Source organism: Panthera onca, chromosome C2 (genome assembly GCF_046562875.1).
Source record: "Panthera onca isolate mPanOnc1 chromosome C2, mPanOnc1 haplotype 2, whole genome shotgun sequence".
Lineage (NCBI taxonomy): Eukaryota > Metazoa > Chordata > Mammalia > Carnivora > Felidae > Panthera > Panthera onca.
In genome coordinates, this window is record NC_138347.1 from 45,009,480 (window position 1) to 45,030,209 (window position 20,730).

The window sequence follows — 20,730 nt, forward strand, 5'->3', positions numbered from 1 at the left end:
ACTATGAAAAGCCTCTACTACTATGTTACTAAAAAACTTAGTAACTTATGTTACCTTTCTGGGCTCTATTTGTAAAATAAGACTCTAAATTGAAGATTATAAGAAGAAATTCCTTTTTCTTTTTCTCATAAAGTCTATTGGAGAAAATCCCAAACTTGTGTTTACTGGTATCTGAACTTTAAAAAATACTGATAAATATTTGGACTCAATTCACATGCCATTAACTTGAATTTTTACAAAAAAATTATCCTAAAAGAATAGCTTAGTGGGTTGATTGATCTCTTCTTTGCCTAATTTGTCAAAATGGCATACAAATAAAATCTCCTCCTTTTTTATTGTACAGTTGGAGTAAAGATGATCTAGCATATATGATAAACCTGTATGCTAATTGCTTTAAAACTAATATCTTAAATTCATTAAAAGGGATGTAGATAAAGACTTGATAAATTATTTAAGGCAAAACTTAGCATTGAGCTTTTTTATCTTGGATACTCATCAGTCTCATTTAATTCAGTATTATCAACCTTGCCTTTATCATTTCATATCTTCTTTTAGAACATAATGAAATTTTCTTAAAACTTCCAAAATAATGAGTAAAGGGAGTACTAAAAATTAAGAGATATTTTCAGACAGAAATACAATATGCTGGAAATTTATTTCTGAAGGTTAATAGGAAAATTGCATGTGGTATAGCAAATATATTCTATGCATTATGTTGCTTATTAAACAAAATACACATATTTTCAAAACTTTGGTACCACCAACCTAGTCCTACTTCCATTTATTTTTGACTTATCCAACTTCTCATTATGATGTGAATAAATAATTATATTTTCATATGTACTCCTTACATAAATAATAAGTATTGTGCTATATTTAAAAGCTTGCAGTTAAATTAAAAATAAAAAAAGTATTGACTTTTTACTGAGTTTATGTCGACATCGTGGTTTTTTCCCTGTTTAAGTTTACAGTATTTTTACACTCTGGTAGGAACTGGATAACTCTTGTTTAAAACCAGCAGGAGGAGCTCTCACCTTGCTGGGTTCAATGCAATTAGTGAGCCTGAAAAACCTGAATTTGTGGGGTTTTTACATATAAAACAAATAGTAAAATTTAAACATTTATCACGTTTCATGGTATTAAAAATCTCAAAACTCCTTAGTTTTATTTTAGTATCAGTTTATCATTCACTTGTCAGGAATGCAAATTTGGAATTTTACTGTTCTTATGAATTTTTAAAAGGTATTATTGCAGTTTAAAGAGGAAAACAGAGCAATAATATAAATCTTGTTTCTTAAAGCTAATCTGAAATAAAAAAATTCTAAGGATTTACACTTTTGTAGGTATACATATTTTCCTTTTTTGTTTGTTTTGAAATTAGTATACTTCACAGTTTACAAATGCTAATTATCGAAAACCAAGCAGCCTAACATTTTAGAAAGTATATTTATATCAACTAATCAATTAATTAATTTTCCAGTCTGTGAAAAATAAATCTCTATTGGTAGACTTCAATATTAAGGATTTTTGAACACTCTGCTCCAGTAAACCTCTTGACTTAAATGGCATGATTTGTAGGTAGTACTAGTGAATTTTCTGTAGAAACTATTCATGAAAAACTAGGATAAAAACTTACAAAGATTTGGGTGACTGGGTGGTTCAGTTGGTTAAGCATCTGACTCTTGATCTCAGCTCAGGTTATGATCTCACTGTTCCTGAGCCTGAGCTCTGTGTTGAGCTATATTGGGCTCTGCACTGAATATGGAGCCTGCTTGGGATTCTCTCTCTCTCCCTCTCTCTCTCTCTGCTCCTCCCCTGCTCTCTCTTTCTCACTCTCTAAAAAGTAATCAATAAATTAAAAAAAAAAAAAAACTTACAAAGTTTTTGGATCAGCAAAAGAAATAGTGATGTTTTTCTGCATCTACAGAAATAAAAGAGAGGGAGGCAGACAAAGAAACAGACTCTTAACTATAGGGAACAAATTGATGGTTACCAGGAGAACTGGGGATGGGGATGGGTTAAATAGGTGATGGGGATGAAGGTGTACTTGTAATGAGCACTGGAAGTGTTGAATCACTGTATTGTATACCTGAAACTAATATTATGCTATATGTTAACTAACTGAAATTTAAATAAAAACTGTAAAAAAAAGGTAAGAAAAACACTTAAAATTGAAAGACTTTAAGTGTTTTACAAAGGACATTCTAACATCACTGTCCTTGATTTGAATCCAAATCTGTCAGTTTGTGATATAAAGGAAAATTACTTAACCTTTTTGAGGCTCAGTATTCTCATTTGTAAATTGAGCATTTAGAAAAAGACACACCTTCTAGGATGATGTGGAGATTACTTGAGGAAGAAAATACATAGAAACTTCTTCCAACAGTGACGGTGAATTAGTATCATTATTTTTCTAGCCTTCAGGGAAATAATGATGTATTTAAAAAATATAAATGTTCTAGATGAGGGGTACCTGGGTGGCTCAGTTGGTTGAGTGGCCGACTTCGGCTCAGGTCATGATCTCGCAGTCCGTGGGTCCGAGCCCCGCGTCGGGCTCTGTGCTGACAGCTCAGAGCCTGGAGCCTGTTTTGGATTCTGTGTCTCCCTCTCTCTGACCCTCCCCTGTTCATGCTCTGTCTCTCCCTGTCTCAAAAATAAATAAAACGTTTAAAAAAATTAAAAAAAATGTTCTAGATGAGTAACATTAAACTTTTGTGTATCCCAAAGTGCATACTGGTAGTAAATACTTCTGAATTCTTTATAATAGTGTATATCAAAAATGAAAGTAACTTCCATTTGATAATGAGATAAACTTACAGCTTTGAATATTATTATAATGATATCTTTAGCTTCTTTCTCTAATAAATGAGATTATTTTTGTTATACTGAATGAACCCAAATGACATCAAATATCATTTTATGTATTTGTGTGTGTGTATGAGAATGAATGTATGTATATGTGTGTGTTTGTGTGAATATGTATGTATCATCCTTGTATCATCCTTAGTGTACTTTCTTTTACTTCCAGGCTTCTTAGAAATATATGTTAATATGGAGTAGATGAAACTATAAAGAAATCCTTTTAAAAAGCTTTAGCCCTTTGTGTGTCTTTTTTTTCTCTTTAGGTGATGTTTGCAGCCATTGAAAACCATTAGCTAAGTCTATTAATTCATTAGGGGTTAGAAAACGGTATAGCCTAGTTCAGCCATTCCTTCTTCATTTATTAACTGAACTACTTCAATAAGAGCAATGTTCCTTCTTTAACTGTTTTTTTATTCATAAGTAGTTTATATAGCAAAATCAAAATAAGGGTGCCTGGGTGGCTCAATTGGTTGAGTGTCCAATTCTTGGTATCAGCTCAGGTCATGGTCCCAGGATCATGGGATCAAGCCCTGTGTGGGGCTGTGTGCTGAGCATGGAGCCTGCTTAAGATTCTCTCTCCTGCTCTTTCACTCTCCCCCACTCACGTGTGTGTATGCACTCTCTCTCAAATAAAAAATAAAGAAACAAAGAAAAAACAAAATAAAATGTTTTATTGTTTTCATATTAGTTACCAGTTTTTAAAATAATGGTGTCCTAGTATTCTATAAAAGTTGTCAGTAGGTATATTTTATCATTATGAATGCATGGATTTGAGCATATTTGTGAAGTCCCTATAGTCATTAACCTTGTATATGATCAGATTATCCATTTTTGGCCAGTAGAAGCCTATCCAGGTTGGTTCCCAAGTCTTTTTGACACAACTCTAGTAAAACATTGATATCTTCCTTGATTTCTGTATAAGCATTACAAAACATCACTAATGAAGTAATTTTACAAAAAAAATAAAAATAAATTGAACTTCAGTCTGATCAAGTTACTAAATATATCTACCAATTTAAAGAATATAAAGGGAATGGGGGGCATGTTCAATGATATCTTACAATTAGAAAAATCTAGAACGTAGGACAAAATAACCTTTTTTTTTCCAGTAAATTTGATTTCAAGTAATGAAAAAGATAACTGGCCAGGCATTAAGGAAATATATTAAAACAACAATGAGATACCATTATACACCTGTTGGAATGCCTTAAAAAAGACCTGGACAATACCAAGTCCTGCTGAGGATGTGAAGCAACTGGAAAACTGGTATTCTGCTAATGGGAATTTGAAACATCATAGCCATTTTGTAGTACAGTTGGACAGTGTCTTCAAAATGAGGATTCTCCATAAACCCAGGAATCCCTATTTACCATGAAGAAATGAAGGCATAGGGTCATATAAAAACCTGTACATAAAAGTTTATAGTGGCTTTATTTATAATGTCCCCAACGGGAAATAGCTCACATTTCCATCAAGTAGGGAATTCCATACAATAGGATACTTTTCAACAATAAAAAGGAACTATTGATACATGCAGCAACATAGATGAATCTCAAATGCGTTATGCTACAAGAAAGAACCAGTCTTGAAAGACCCCATGCTATACTATTTCATTCATTTGACATTTTGGGAAAGGCAAAATCATAGGGACAGAAGTTAGATTAGTAGTTGCCAGGGACTGGGCTGTGGAAGGGATTAGCCATATTGGATAACAAAGGAAGTTTTGGGGGTGATGGAAATATTCCATAGCTTGACTGTAGCAGTGGTTACATGGATGTGGGTGTTTGTCACAATTCATAGAAATGTACATTTAGAAAGGGTAAATTTATTGTAAGTAAATCATACCTCAATAAATCTAACAAAAAAAGTTAATGGGATAAAGTGTAGATTAAAAAACAAAAGTAGATTGTCAATTCAGTGTAATGAATAGGACTTATTTAGAGCTTGATTTTTCTATTCAAGTAAGTAGAGACAATAGGGATATTAAACACTGGATATTTGATGGCATTAAGGAATTACTACTTATAGTAATGAATTAAGTTACTGTAGCTATATAAAGAGGAGTCTTTATCTTAGAAATATATGCTTAAATTTTTATGGATATTACTGGAATTTGCTTCAAAGAAATCCTGCAGTGGGAGAGAGTAGATAAAAACATGTGGATGAAGTAAGATTGGCTATAAATTGGTAATTATTGAATCTGGATGATGAGTACATGAGGGTTCATTTTACTGTTTTCTCTACATTCTAAAATATGTTTGAGAATTTTCCACAATAAAATTTAAATAATTGAAGCTTAGTTCTACAAACGTATGTTTAATGAATTGATTTAAACAGTACTGAAAGAATATTCTGCAATGACTAATGTTACTCTGTCAAGGTTGTGTCCCTGAAATAGCTCCCACTATGGGAACAGTAGGCAGAGCTCATATTCTGAGAATAGGGGAGGGGGGTGGGGGGATGAGGAGCCTACAGTTGCCTGAGTCCAGCTCGAGGGTCAAATGACAGTCACATCCTCTTGATTACCTCCTTCAACACTTGTCAGTTTTAAAAGTCAGCTATTAAAAATAACTTAATTCTGTTATTCAGTTATCTGCCTTATTTAGCATTGTTAAACACAAATTACATGTTTTGGAAATAAGTTAGGACTACTTTATGTTATTTTATTATTAATATTATTATATATTAGAATTTAGTATACATAGTTAATTTTAAAGTAAGTAATGCAACTTATTAAAGCTAATGCAATGAATAATAGTAAAGGTAGTTGACATTAATGATTTAAATAACATATTTTTTTCATCAATTGAGATATTCATGTAAGTTTTTTTTTTTTTTTTATTTAATTCCAGTTGTGTTGCTTGATACAACAACTGTGCTGGGAGAGCTAGGATGGAAAACATATCCATTAAATGGGGTAAGTTTAATTATGTTTTTAAAACTTTCATCCTTACTAGGTTTTAGAATTTGTTATAATAGTTAAAGGAACAGTGAATTTTGGCTCTAGTTACCATGAATTTTAGCACATAACTAAAATCTCTTAGAAAAGATTAAAATACAATTAGAATTGGTAACCAATGAGAATGATGTATAAAAATATTTGCTTTTCTTTAAATTATCATTATTCTTTAATACAGTGTTTATATAATATTAGACTGTCTCCCCTATAAATATTTTTTTCATAGAAAAAAATTCTATGTATAAGAGGTTTTTGTATATAGGTTTATTAAATTTGGTAACCTCAGTGAGTATTTGTCCATAAACAAACTTTAGATTGTTATAAAAGAAGTGGATTTTACAGATATTAACAATTTATTTTTTATTAAAACATATGAGTGTAACAAACCAGTGTATGTTTTTGAACTTGACCAAAAGAAACATTATGATTAGGTTTTGTTACCTGAGAGTAGTTGCTTTTGAAAGGCATGTGTAATTTAAAGATGTGTAATTTACAAACTAATTTTTCAAGTCCTGATATCACTTTAGCTGTGGTTATAATGGACTTTTTATGTGGTTTAATATATTTTGCACATTTTCACATTGCAATGTGTTTCTACTTCTTTTTTAATTTTCACTCTTACGTGGATCCTGACAAACTTAATAGAAGACCATGGGGTAGGGGAAGGAAAAAAAAAAGAGAGGGAGGGAGCCAAACCATAGGAGACTCTTAAAAACTGAGAATAAACTGAGGGTTGATGGGGGCGTGGGAGGAAGGGGAAAGTGGGTGATGGGCATTGAGGAGGGCACCCGTTGGGTTGAGCACTGAGTGTTGTATGAAAACCAATTTGACAATAAATTCCATATTAAAAAATTGTTTCAAGTAAAAATAAAAGGATGGTTTGTGAAGCTTTTTGTATAGATTTTGCCGAATTAAGGAAAATTTATAGTAACGGAGGTAGTCAACAGTTATTCAGGTGTACTTGGGTTAGCTTTTCTTCCTTTTTTTATAAATTGTATTTTTCTCATTCATCAGATTCTTAGTTGATACTTTTATATTGTTTTTTTTTTCCATTACATCTGCAAATTTAAATTTGAAAGGAGTTGACTGAAAAACGTTTTCTTTTTAGAATCATTCAAATATTGCTGTTTGAATTTGACTTTTTATATAAATAGTCATTAAATGTGTATTTTCAAGTATACATTTCTGTAAAGAGTTAACTTTTCTGTCTGTTCAGCAGGCTTTTTGTTTCCTTAGACTTGTTTGCTTTACAGACTGATTTTATTTTTTTGAAATTTTCCTTTTATTTTCATAGAGCTCTCATCAAACCATTCCTGAAAATATATCTTTGAAACTATATTTGTACATTCATCATCTTATTTTTAGTAAACATCAATATTTATTGATTGTATTAAACATGTTAAATTTATTAGTTACTTTCAAGGAATGAATGATTTTTTTTTCTAAAATACCCCTCCAAGATATATACATATCTGTGTTCTCAGTGTACAAAGTAATTTATAAGAACGTATAAATCCTTAAAAAGTTTATAAGAATTATTTTTCCATTGTTGAAAAAAAATGACAAAAAGTTTAGTGATTATATTATCACTCACCTCATGGAGTCATAGCCAAAGAATCCTGTGAGGAACAGCAGTTACACCCCTGCTGTCCTGATTGTATTTGTCTTGATCAGGCTGTTTCAAAACAAACTGGTAATGAGGAGACACAGGGACTTAGTGAGTTACAAGTAAACTTACTGTAAAGAACTATTGTTCTTACAATGATCTTGTCATAGGTGTTATGAAAGTGAGATTTTTTTTCTACTATATCTAGTTTATTAGTTTCGAAGAGAAAGGGCAGAATTGTCTGAAAAGTAATGCTTACTCCATAGTTTTCTATTTGCAGACACTGCACTAAGAATTTTACATTTTATTTCCATAGTAGCCTTATGAGGTATATCTGAGTTCTGGTTCCCAGTTGGAGAAACCTCTTCTTAAAGAGAGTAAGGAACAAAAAATACCAACAAGTTATAGGCTAAATCGTGACTGATGGGATTTATTTCAAAATAAATTATTTCTACTAAAGCCTATATCTTTATCATGGCACTGGTAACAGAGAGGAGCATTGGAAACTTCATGAAAGGCCGATTAATTATGTTGATATTTGCATAATTGATTCAGATTTCTTTTCTCCCCTTGCCAAACATAGTAGTTGACTGAGATGAACATTTTGGACACCAGCCATGGATTTGCAGGAGGAAAGAGAGAAAGGAGAGGAAGGAGACACAACAGTAGAAAATATGTATGATAGAATAAGGTGGAAAAGGGAGAAATGGTTAACATTTATCAGGCATTTACCATATGCTAGGCTTTGTTCAAAGAAGTTTATTCACATGAGTCCTAGAAATCAAGAATCATTTTACCCTATTGAAACATACGGAAATTGAGACTCAGGTACATTAAATAACCTTTACAAGGTCACAGAGCTAGGAATTAGTGCAGTGAAAATTCTAAGCCAAACAGATCCTAATTTTTAACACATATATGTGCTTCTTATTTCCTTTAAGATTCTACCTTGTAAATATAAAGACCAGTGACCAATATGTATAAACTACAGAGGGAAAAGTAACACAAGGATTCAGGCATTAACACATAAATTGAATACTCAATTGCCTTGGAATGTCACTGTTGGGATGATCTATATTACTTTTAGATTATCCCTCAAATAATAATGCATATATGGAAAGTGAAAGCAGTAGGAATAATTGAAAATGAGAGTATATGGACATAGTTTATAATAGGTGCATGAATTAGAGGAAACAGGTTAATCAGGGGATACAATAAAATGGATAGATGACTTAAGTAAGTTTTAAAGAAAATATATAGCTTCAATTTCTCTTTTAATGAAGGGTGTATATTACTGACAAGAATGGAGTTTACTTAATGCTCTTGATAGGTAAAAACAAGTAAGGAAATAATCAAGAAGGATGAAGAACTTTGAAAAAGGCTACTAAAGATGGCAAGAGTGAAAATCATTTAGACATCAGTAATAGTCAAATAATTAAAAGCCTATAGAAACCGTTAATCAATTTATAACATTTAAACTACGATTTATATCTGTATATTAAAATTATATCTATTTGAAATTGTATGACTTTTTTTCAGGTTGTCACATTTATTGAGCCATGCTAATATGAATGGTCATTTTAACTAAAATTGACTTTTTTCACTAAACTTGACTACTTAAGTTGATTTTACAAATGTGCCACAGGTAGAAAAGACAGCTAGATGTTAAATTGGGTAATTTTATGATATCAAGTATAATTGGTATTTCTCTAAATGAAGTATTTTCTAGGAATAACATTTTAATTGATCATTTTTTTCTTTTTTTTAAATGTTTATATTTGAGAGAGAGAGAGAGAGAGAGAGACAAAGTGTGAGCGGGGAAAGGGGCAGAGAGAGCGAGACACAGAATCCAAAGCAGGCTCCGGGCTCTGAGCTGTCAGTATAGAGCCCAACATGGGCCTCGAACCCATGAATTGTGAGATGATGATCTGAGTTGGATGTTTAACCAACTGAGCCACCCAGGATCCCAGATAAATTTTTTTTCTATAAAGACTTGAACTAAGAGACATTTTTGAAATTATATACTATTTATATAAAATAATGTGATTTAATAAGTTATTTAATAGTTTTTTTTTTCTTTTTACTTAGAATAGCCATCCCACCAGTAGTATCATGCTAATGTGGTTACAGGAATAGACATTTGCAATGTTGTAAACACAACCATTACTGGTTATTTGAGTAGTAAGTAAGCACCTCTGGTTACAGAATGTGGAAGATAGGTGACTGAATAGTCTTGAGCAAATGACCTTTAGGCTTGCAAAAATGAAAAAAAAAATGTATATATTTGCTGAAATGCTTGCTTGTCAACTCACTTGTACTAACATTTAAAATATGTGGTGTCCAGGATTCAATTTAAATTTTTTTAAATGTTTATTTATTTTTGAGAGAGAGAGAGACAGAGCATGAGCAGGGGAGGGACAGAGAGAGATGGAGACACAGAATCCGCAGCAGACTCCTCGTTCTGAGCTGTCAGCCCAGAGCCCAACTTGGGGCTCGAACCCCCAAGCCGTGAGATCATGACCTGAACTGAAGTCGGATACTTAACAAGCTGAGCCACCCAGGCGCCCCCAGAATTCAATTTAACAAACTTTTCATTTTATGCTCTTTGTGCCAAGTACCCTATTAGGGTGCTTAAAAGTATGCTTACATAACTTGCGGAGTCTTGGAGTATAGAGCTAATTCTGCACAATTATAAGGCCAAAGAGTGTCTTCAGGTAGTTTTGAGTAATGGTTTCTGAAAAAATAATAAAAGGAGGGATTAATTCTGGTCAGAAAAAATGGTAGTAGGATGTGACATCAGCTCTTTCTTATAAACTGTGAAGGAATCACATATGGGCTGGATGAGAGGGTGGAAAGCATCTGTTAGGCAAAAAGAATAACTTGAGGAAAGGCACAGAATTCTCAAATGTGTGTGCATTATGTTATAGGAATGTTGAGAATAATTTGCGTGGTTGGGTGAAGGGTTTTGTGGGAAAGGAGACTGTGATGATAGGCTAACCATATTGTGGAAAACTTAGAATTTCAGCTTCTTAACTCATTTAGATAGCGTATGTCTCACCCCCAGTAAATAGAAGTAAAAGTAAAAATGTTCTGGATTCAGTTAAGCAAACAAACAAAAATTCATAAAGCTTTCTTTTGTTTTAGATAATAACATAGACCCTTGGAAATGAAAGGTAAGCACCTTAGAAAATCGTTAGGAAAGGATGTTCAAAATATAGACAATATGACATTATTGATATATTGAGAACAGAGTACAATTGAATAGTTACACTTGTATATATGCTGGAGCTTGGTTTTAGAAAAGAATGAATACATCAAAGATTTTGGTAACCAGTGGTTGTAATTCTTAACACTATGCTCTCAGTGCCTAATGTCAAAATTTTATGTCTACATAATTTAAAAATCTTAAGAACTTTATCCTGTAAGTGTCCCTTCCATCCTTAATCTGTCAGTGTATTACACTAACATAGTGAAATGATGATGATATAACAAAGTAGTTAATAGTGCTATGGTAATCAATGAAAGAATGCTGAATATAAATTTTTACATAACATATGGAAGTTATTAGTGAATAGTGGAGATTTTTTTTTCATAAATATTAAGTACAGGGCATATGCCCTTGATTTTCCTTTTGCTGTAAATCACTAATAACTAACTAGTTAATACTAAATCTTACCCAGTGCAAAAATGAAAGACCCATTTTAATTTTGAAAATCTTCTGGGAAGGAGATAGTCTTTAAGAAGTCATGTTATTGTAATGCTAATGAGAAAAAAGGAAACATGAAGGATACTGTTCATGCAATAACTTTGTACAAAAGAAGAAATTAAAAAATATATATCTCTTGAGTTCTCATAATCTGAAAAAGAGTTAAAGAAAAATCACATAAATTTTCTTGAAATACTCGTGGTTTACTCCTTTCAACTGATAGTTTTATTTATTGATAGTTTATTTATTACAGTTTGGTTTTGGCCAATATAGAACATTGTAGATGAAATAGAAAAATACAGTAAGACCTGTAGTTGACTGTGACATTCAAAATCCGTAATACTCATTACAGATCAGGTTCCATTCAATACTTCCCAGCAGTGGGTATATCACAGTGGGGCATCCTGGCTCAATATTAATTCTGACTAATAAAAAGTAACTGGTACTCACCAGAAAAGTAAAAGACTTTTCATAATATAGAAAAGAAATTTCATGATTAAAGACATACCGTTTCCTGTGAGCTTTATTAATTATATTTGATACTACTTAAAATGTAATAGCTATGTGGTTTTTAATTTTGATACTGTAATTGCAAAGATAAATGACTTGTTTGGGTAGCCACATACTGATTATTAACAGTACTTATACCTGAATAAATCCTGATAGTTGAAAGGTAACATTTCATAATAATAATTCCATAAGGTATTATTTGATTTATATTCAATATTACACATACTTAATGTTGGGGTGCCTGCATGGCTCAGTTGGTTAAGTGTCTGACTCTTGATTTCGGCCCAGGTCATGATCTGTGAGATTGAGCCCTGCATCGGGCTCTGCGTGTACAGCCTGGAGTGGGCTTGGGATTCTCTCTCTCCCTGTCTCTCTGCATCTTGTCTGTGCTCGTTCTCTCTCTCTCTCTCTCTCTCTCTCTCTCTCTCTCTCTCTCTCTCTCTCCCTCCCTCGCTCCCTCCCTCAAAATACGTAAACATTTAAAAAGTACTTATTGTTGATGGAAAGAACTTGATTTTTAAGTTTTTTAATGTTTATTTACTTTTTAGAGAGAGAGAGAGAGTGAATTGGGGATGGGCAGAGACAGAGGGAGAGACAAAATTGGGTGCAGGCTCTAGGCTCTGAGCTGTCTGCACAGAGCCTGATGCAGGGCTGGAACTCACAAACCACGAGATCATGACCTGAGCTGAAGAGCTGAAGTCAGGCGCTTAACTGACTGAGCCACCCAGATGCCCTGAAACAACTTGATTTTTAATCACCCCATCAACTCACCCAGAAGATTTTAACTATTTATTTTTATTCATAGTAATAATTTTAGCAAGAAAATGAAAGTTTTGATTTTCCCAGTTTTTTTCTCCCACTCTTCTGATTTGGCTACTTGTAAAACATAGTAGATCAGATCTTTGTTACAGAGTTGTAGTGGACATAGATATAGGCACACCAATACTCAAAATCAAACTTCTTTTCAACAGTGAAGTACACTGTAACAAAAAGAAGACTGAATGCTAGTAGAAAAAAATTGCTATTGGATATTAAGTTGTATTTTATATTAGTTATGACAATTAGAGGTTAGAAAACTTTGTTTCTGAGATGTCAAATATTAATTTCAAATACCATATATGTATTTTTTGCACGTTGTGACTTAGATGATCTTTAGGGTTTGAATAATCCAAGATGATACAAGATATGTGATCTTATCTGTTAAATATAGTGAATTACTATTAGGAAATTTATTCTGAAGCAATTAGGAAAATAGTGATTCAGGTCATTCATGTCTAAATAAAAGCTATAAGTGAACATAGTAATTCCATTACTATAATAATTTTTATAATGGCAAAATGATTTTTGTAATAAAAGAGTCTTCTATTACAATTAAACTGTTTGGAAAGGCACTGTATTCCATATATCAGAGCCTGTTTTAAGGCCAACCAGGAAACATAAAATCCATGGAAGGTAGAATTTCCTTGAAGAGAACACAGGAATATGAATTACCCCAGCTACAGGCCCTCTTTTAGCAACTTGTGCTTGGGTAAATGACCTCCCCTGCATGTGGGCAATGCGAGGAAACAGGTGAATAAATATGCATAGCCTATTAGAGTCCATAAATTTCCAAATATTTAATATCTGAGCCACTGTGATATTTTTTGTTTTTTTTCTAAGTTTTTATTTAAATTACAGTTCATTTACATACAGTGTAATATTAGTTTCAAGTGTAGAATTTAGCGATTCATTACTTACATACACACCCAATGCTCATCATACCAAGTACCCTCATTAATAGTCATCACCCATTTAACCCATGCCCCTGCCCACTTCCCCTCCAGCAACCCTCAGTTTGTTCTCTGTAGTTAAGTCTTTTTTCTTGTTTGCCTTTCTTTTTTCCCCGCTATGTTCATCTGTTTTGTTGCTTAAATTCCACATATAAGTGAAAACATATGGCGTTTGTCTGTCCCTGACTGAGTTATGTTGCTTAGCATAATAGTCTCTGGCTCCATCCACATTACTACAAAAATGACAAGATTTCATCCTTTTTTTATGTCTGAGTAATACTCTACTCTGTGTGTGTGTGTGTGTGTGTGTGTGTGTGTGTGTGTGTATACATACCACAACTTCTTTATCCATTCATCAGTTGTTGGACATTTGGGCTCCTTCCATAATTGGACTACCGTTCATAATGCTGAGCAACTGTGATTTGTGGCACTTTTCTGTGAACTATATCAGACTATTCCTTCCTATATAGTAGCATCCTCTCCAAAATAAGTAAATATGTGGATTACTTCCTTAGTTTTTACCAGTTGAAAGAACATGTATTGAGTAGTGATGAAACTAATTCTATGGTGAGGAAGAAAAGTAAGAGTAAAGCAGATAGTAATGATTTGGGAAATCAGATGTGAAGTATTTACTGATCTGTGAATATATAATTAGCTTCATATTCTCTGGGCAGCTGAAAATAAGTATGTATGCAATTCATTTTTCCAGTATCTCTGCGGTTTTTTATTGTATATTCTTGTCGGTGTCTTCCCATAAGCATGCATATATATATATATATATATATATATATATGCATGCATATATATATGCATATATATATGTATATATAATGGTATGGGTCACTTTAAGCCAGTTACCTTTGATTTATATAACATAATCTTTCCTTTATTCTCTTTATTTTTTACACTATTACTTAGAAAGCTTTAACTTCTAGTCTCCTAGTTCCAACAGAAGTTTACAGTTGTTCTTTTAAAATAACTCCCATATTATATAATTTAAACTCAGTTTCTGGTTTTATCAAAAAGTTCTAATTGTTTTAACCAGAATAATTCAAGCTATTTATAAACTGTTTCATTTAGGAGCCCCTGGTGGCTCAGTCAGTTAAGCATCCGACTCTTGATTTCAGCTAAGGTCATGGTCTTATGGTTCGATTTGTGCTCATGTTGGACTCTGTTCTGAGCACAGAGCCTGCTTGGGATTCTTTCCCTTTCTGTCTGTCTTCCTACCTGCATGCACACACATACAAGTTATCTCTCTCTCTCTCTCTCTCTCTCTCTCTCTCTCTCTCTCAAAATAAATAAATAAACTTTAAAAAACCCATTTCATTTATAAACAAAAGAGTCTACATCTAAATCCAAAGCAAGCACATACAAATGCTAAATTCTCTTATGAACTCTAAGGGATTATTAGTAAAATACTTAACAACTAGATGAAATATAGTCAGCCAGATATTCTTATAATCTTGTTTGCATTTTAAGTGATTGACTCATTCTTAAGCCCCACCTCCAATCTCCAAATCCTGTTGTTCTACCTCCTTGAAGCTCTTTCAGATCATTCTCTATCATTACCGCATCAATTTGGTTCCTCATCACCTCCTCCACATCAGCATGGTTATGTTTTAAATTATCCTCTTGCTTTGGGTTTTTCTCCAGCCCCTTCCACCAACCTTTCAAACCCATCCTTTATCCTGTGGCCAGACTAATCTGAAAACTGAAGATCAAATCTTGTTCCTGTTTAATCCCTATTCCCCTTATCTACCATTTGCCCCATGACCCACAGCTGCTTCTCACTTTTCACCTTCTGATGTTCTCTGCCCTTTAGCCATGCCCATTTTCCAGCTTTTTTTTAAAAGAGACTTTTGTAGTTTCTTCTATGTAACTTTCTGTTACTTTCGTGTAAGACTATGCTATTGAGTTTATATGGAACGTTCTCTTGTCAACCCTTATCTTCTCTGGCTTTTTTCCTGTTGGTATTTTAAAGCAAAGAAGATTTTCCATCTTTTCTGTGTAGACTTATTACTGCAGAAAGTTGAATTTTAGGAAACTCCTTTTTTTTGGGATACCCAAAACTCAATACATATCATAGCATTTATTTCACAAAATTTAAATGTCTGCCTCCTACCAGATTGTGAACTCTCAAAGAAATGGATTGCATGTGTCACCTGTATCAATTAGGCAGTATAGTGACTGACCTTTGACATGTTCAGTAAAAGTTGGTTGAATAGCTACATAGATATACAAGTAGCAAATTATTTTATATAAGTTATTGGTTAAGATATCTTAGATAAGATATTGGTATTACAACTCTCACTGGAGCTGGAACAGTTTGATATTACCTTTGGGCTGAATCAGCTATGAAGAAAAGACTAAATGCTTGTGATAATTGAACTGAGTTCTTATTTAGCATTGGTCTTGAGTATAGGCAGAATGGTTTATATATTTATTCTCATTTTTGTATTTTAGGCAATCCAATCCATTTTCTCATCATGAATTTTTTTTTACATTAAAAGTAAGTTGAAAGGTGGGTGGGAAAGATACTTACCTATGAAATAAAGACTATAAAAGAGCTTAAAAGGTATTTAAGCAACCCCAGTCAAGGCATAATACACTTTCAAAGAATTAATGACTGGTTTAGAACAGTTGATGATCTGAATCACGTCTGGGAAGTATTAACCCCAGATGGATATTAATCCTGCACTGCGTTATTAAAGAGGAAGATAAAAAATACAACATATGGATTTTTAATGGTTGATAGATGGACTGCAAATTTTAGAAAATTTATGTTAACCAGTCAAGCTTCAAAAAGCATAGGTCAGCATTAAATGTTAAATAGGTTTTTGTAATCTGTATTCCATGCAATTAGTATTTTGAACTAATGTATCATAGTAAGCAAAATAGGTGTTTAATGTGGTTTAACTTTGTTTTATCTTAGGAAAGCAAAACCTGTTGTGCCCATAAATGTAATACTTGACTTAGTCTTCATCTCTCCCATAATTAGGAAGCAATAAATATCAAAATATTTCAACATAATTTAAAAAGTCTTTCAAATGAAAGCATGAAACTAGGATTTAAAAATATACACACACATACACACACACACACATTTTATCCTTTGATGTTAGTTCATTCTATAGACCACATTTGGAGAGGTAAAATTGTTGATTTAGATTGCTCAATTTAATAATTTTATTCATTTAATCAAATTATATGCTTTCCTTAAATGCAGTACTTTCTGATGCACATTAAAAGGGATTTCTTCATGGTTCCTAATGAGAATTGCTCTCAGAAATACCCACATTTTAGGTCTTACAGTAAAGAAGTAGGTACAGAAAACATACAATAGTTATTTTTTATTCTTTCTATTTATGAACACTGGACTAGTTGTTTGGATTAATGGTTTGCCTGGAATAGTCCTGGTTTATTTTTGTTGTCCTAGAATAATTATTAATTGTGTCCTATTCATTTTTGTTTGGTTGTTTGTTTGTTTTGTTTGGTTGGATCCTTGTTTGGTTGGTAAATTGTATTGCTAGTGTTCAGGTAATGTTAATTATATTACAGATAAACCCCAAATATATAATTCAAGCACAAAAGAATATTATTCTCCCTATGTAAGAGTCTAAAGTGAGTATTCTTTAGTTGTTGTCATGAGTTCCTCCTTCTCTTCTCCATGGAGAGGATAGTCCTTTTTAAAAGTTCAGAAGTGGCACATAGTATATTCCCTCATGTTTCATTGGCTACAACCCGTTCACATTATTATACCCAACTACAGAGGAAGAGAAAGTATAAGTTAATCTGGGAAGAAGAGAAAATGGATTTTAGTTGAATGGAGTAAACTACTAGTTGTCATGTAATATCCATTCTCCTTTTTCTCTCTCATTAATAGAACCTTTTAAGGCAGCAGTGTGAGTAAGGAAACTCTGAAGTGTCTAGTGTATTTTGCAGCCAGTTGTGGCCAAAACATTATGTTTTAGCCAATGAGATGTAAATGGAGATGTTTTGTGTAGGATGGCTGCTTAAAATGAGCTCTATCAACTAGAGGTCAAATCTTTTTAATAGATACATCCCCTTTTGCTATCTAGAATGCAGATATGATATGTAGAGTTTTACAGCCATCTTGAACCTCACTCAAGCTGAACTTGAGGATGAGATCACATGCCAGGATGTTGCCTATTATACAACCATTAAACTTGTATTTACATTGTAGACTTAAATAACATTGGAATGTTGTCTTATATAATACTGAGTGAAATAAAGAAAAAAAAATTGGTCTTTATTTTAAACTGTTAGTGCTAGAACAAAAAAAAACATGAAAGGAAATAAAAACACTAAGAATATGTTTCTCTAGGTCATGAGAATATGGGTGATTTGGTTTTTTTGTTCTTATTATATTTTTTTTGAAAATTCTCTATAATAGGTGTACCTTTCTTTTATTATTAAAAAAGAAAACATGTAATAAATATATATTTATTTATGCTTCAACTTAATTAATGTGTAATTTTATCAATAGTGTGATTTAATATTGATATTTTCCCAACAATCATAAAATGACTTCGTTACCTCTGTAATCCAGAGTTGATATATAAAATCAATATATGTTATATGTATGTAGGAAAATACCTTAATTTTGTTATATGCTTCCTGAGCTTAGAAAGAGGAAGACTAAGAATCTGGTTTTATTACATCTCTAAGAGATGTTACCTATTAATTTATATAAAAAATAAGAAAGACTGCCTTGATGCAAATGATTGACATTGTGATTCAGAGAGAAAAAAGAATTGTCAGTGTTTATTCAACAGTCATTAATTTATCTTTTTTTATCCATCTATCCACCCATTTAGCAACTATTTATTATAAGCTATATTGTTGGCTATAAGACTAAAATAATAATGAAAATTTGGTCCTTGTTATGGAAGCAGATAGACATTAATGAAATAATCATATAATATGGTAAGTGTAAAACTCAAAATGTGATAAGTATAAGTTTTATGAAGGAGAGATGCCACTGGACTTTATAATAAGGAACTTAATCTGATCAGAAAAATCAGAAAACACTTTCCTAAGGGACAGTGGAGAGGAGACAGAGGGTAAGCATATGCTGGCAGGAGAAAAGAAGGAAAGAAAGCACTTCTCAGAAAGTGGAAACAGAATTTGCAAGGCATATGAGACTAAATTAATGAAGGTCCTTGTGGGTAGAGATCTACCCTTGTGGGTAGAGAGAAAGAGTGAGAGAAGGAGGGAGGAAAGGAAGGATACAGGTTAAGCAAAAAGAAGCAAAGAGTAAGTCAAGCAAGAAGAGAAAGAAGGTAAAAGAGGCTAGGAGCATTATTAACAAACAAGGCCTTGTCGGCCATAGCAAGGTATGTAATCTAATTATCTTATCTCAATGTAAATTTATTGGAGTGTCGGAAGCAGACTTATATTTTGAAAAGATCACTTTGTTGAATGTGGGCAGAGTAGTTAGAAAGCTTCAAATCAGGGACAGGGACTTAACAGGCTAGTTTTAGGGTCGTAATATTGTGCATATGGCTGCTAAAGCTATTGTGATCTAATGCCATTAAATATTATCATATGTATTCTGGCTATGATTTGTCTGTCTAGATATATAAAGGTTTGTATCAGTCCAGTAATGGTTTATCCCTTACATGATATTCAATGATGCTTTCCAGTAGCTTTTTAAGATTTGATATCTCTAAGCACCGAATCAATTATAATCGTTTACTAGAGAGTAGGAATAAAATATGAATGATAAAAAACATAAAGTTAACCTTCACAAATATTGTCTACCTTGTTATTAATTGATCATTAGTATCATTAATTTCTAGTACACAGATTAGTTTAAGGGAACTAAATAAATTGATTTATTATTTTTGAGTGTGTATTAATATTATTACAGAAAAACATACTTCATAAAACTTCACTTACAGGGCACTTAATATGTTATTAATGTTGTGCTTTATTTTATTATGAGGTATTATCTACCCTTGGGTTTAAGGCTTTGTAAGACTATGTTTTTATCGTTTCAGTGAAAATCTAAAACGCAGATAAAACTTTCCTTGGATGAAAACTATAAATATTGTGCTTAAAGTGTCCTATTCATAATTCCTTATTTCATTAATGATCCATTTCTAGTGTTAGCTTTTGTAAAAGAAATGGGGGTAAAAATCAATGAGTATAATAATGGATACAAGGTCAATATATAAAAATTACTTTTGGGGCTCCTGGGTGGCTCAGTCAGTTGGGCCTCTGATTCCGGCTCAGGTCATCATCTTGCACTCTGTGAGTTTGAGCCCCACGTTGTCGGGCTGTGTGCTGACAGCTCAGAGCCTGGAGCCTGTTTTGGATTCTCTGTCTCCTTCTCTCTCTGCCCCTCCACCTCTCATGCCTCTCTGTCTCTGTCTCTCTCTCAAAAATAAATAAACAATAAAAAATTACTTTTATTTCTGTATACTATCATTAAAAAATAAATATTTTAAAGTATCATTTTTAATAACATCAAAAACTACAGATATTCAGAAATAAATCCGAAAAATTATATGCAGGGACACTTTGCACTTGAAACCACAAATAGTCTTTAAAGAAAATAAAGACGTACAGAAATGGAAAGTATATATGTTCATGGAGTGGACAAAACACTATTATATATTAGTGAATTCTCTCAAAATGCCTTATAGACTTAATGAATTCTATCAAAATAGATACTTCATCTAGTTTTTGTTTTTTTCCTTTAAAAAAACTGAGGTGAAATTGACATAAAATTAACCATCTTAAAGTGAATTATTCAGTGTAACCACCACAGTATTGTGGAACTATCACTTCTACCTAGCTCCAAAACATTTTCATCCTCCTAAAAGGAAGCCCCATATTCATTAAGCAGTTCCTCCCTGTGCTTCCTTTCCCTCAGCATCTGGCAATAAGCAATCTGCTTTCTATCTCTATGGATTTACCTATTTTGGATACTTCATATAAATGGAATCATACCATGTGTGACCCTTTGTGTCTAGCTGCTTTAATTTAGTGTAATGTTTCTGAGTTTCATTCATGAGCTTCATCTATGCAGCATGTACCAGTACTTCATTTCTTGTTATGGCTGAATAATATTTCTTGTATGTGTATGCTACAGTTTGTTTATTCATTGGTCCACTGATGGACATTTAAGCTGTTTCTCCCTTTTAGTTATTATTAGTTCTGCTATGCATATACATGTATATGAATACCTGTTTTCAATTATGTAGGGTGTATACTTAGCAATGGAATTTTATGTTTAACTTTTTGTGGAACTCCCAAACTGTTTTCCACACTGGATGAACCATTTTGCATT

The 20,730-nt window shown here is 32.6% G+C and overlaps 1 protein-coding gene across 6 annotated transcripts in view; it reads left to right on the forward strand.

The window, feature by feature from the left end:
• The window catches only part of EPHA6 (EPH receptor A6), an 865,677-nt gene that overhangs the window by 62,934 nt on the left and 782,013 nt on the right, over positions 1-20,730 (forward strand). For 5 of the 6 annotated variants that reach the window (XM_060640206.3, XM_060640200.3, XM_060640202.3 and 2 more), the window contains exon 2: positions 5,715-5,779. In XM_060640206.3, the coding sequence (XP_060496189.3) occupies positions 5,715-5,779 (65 nt within the window). Of the gene's footprint in view, positions 1-5,714; positions 5,780-20,730 lie in introns of those variants that run through there. The other variant, XM_060640205.3, reaches the window with a different exon arrangement.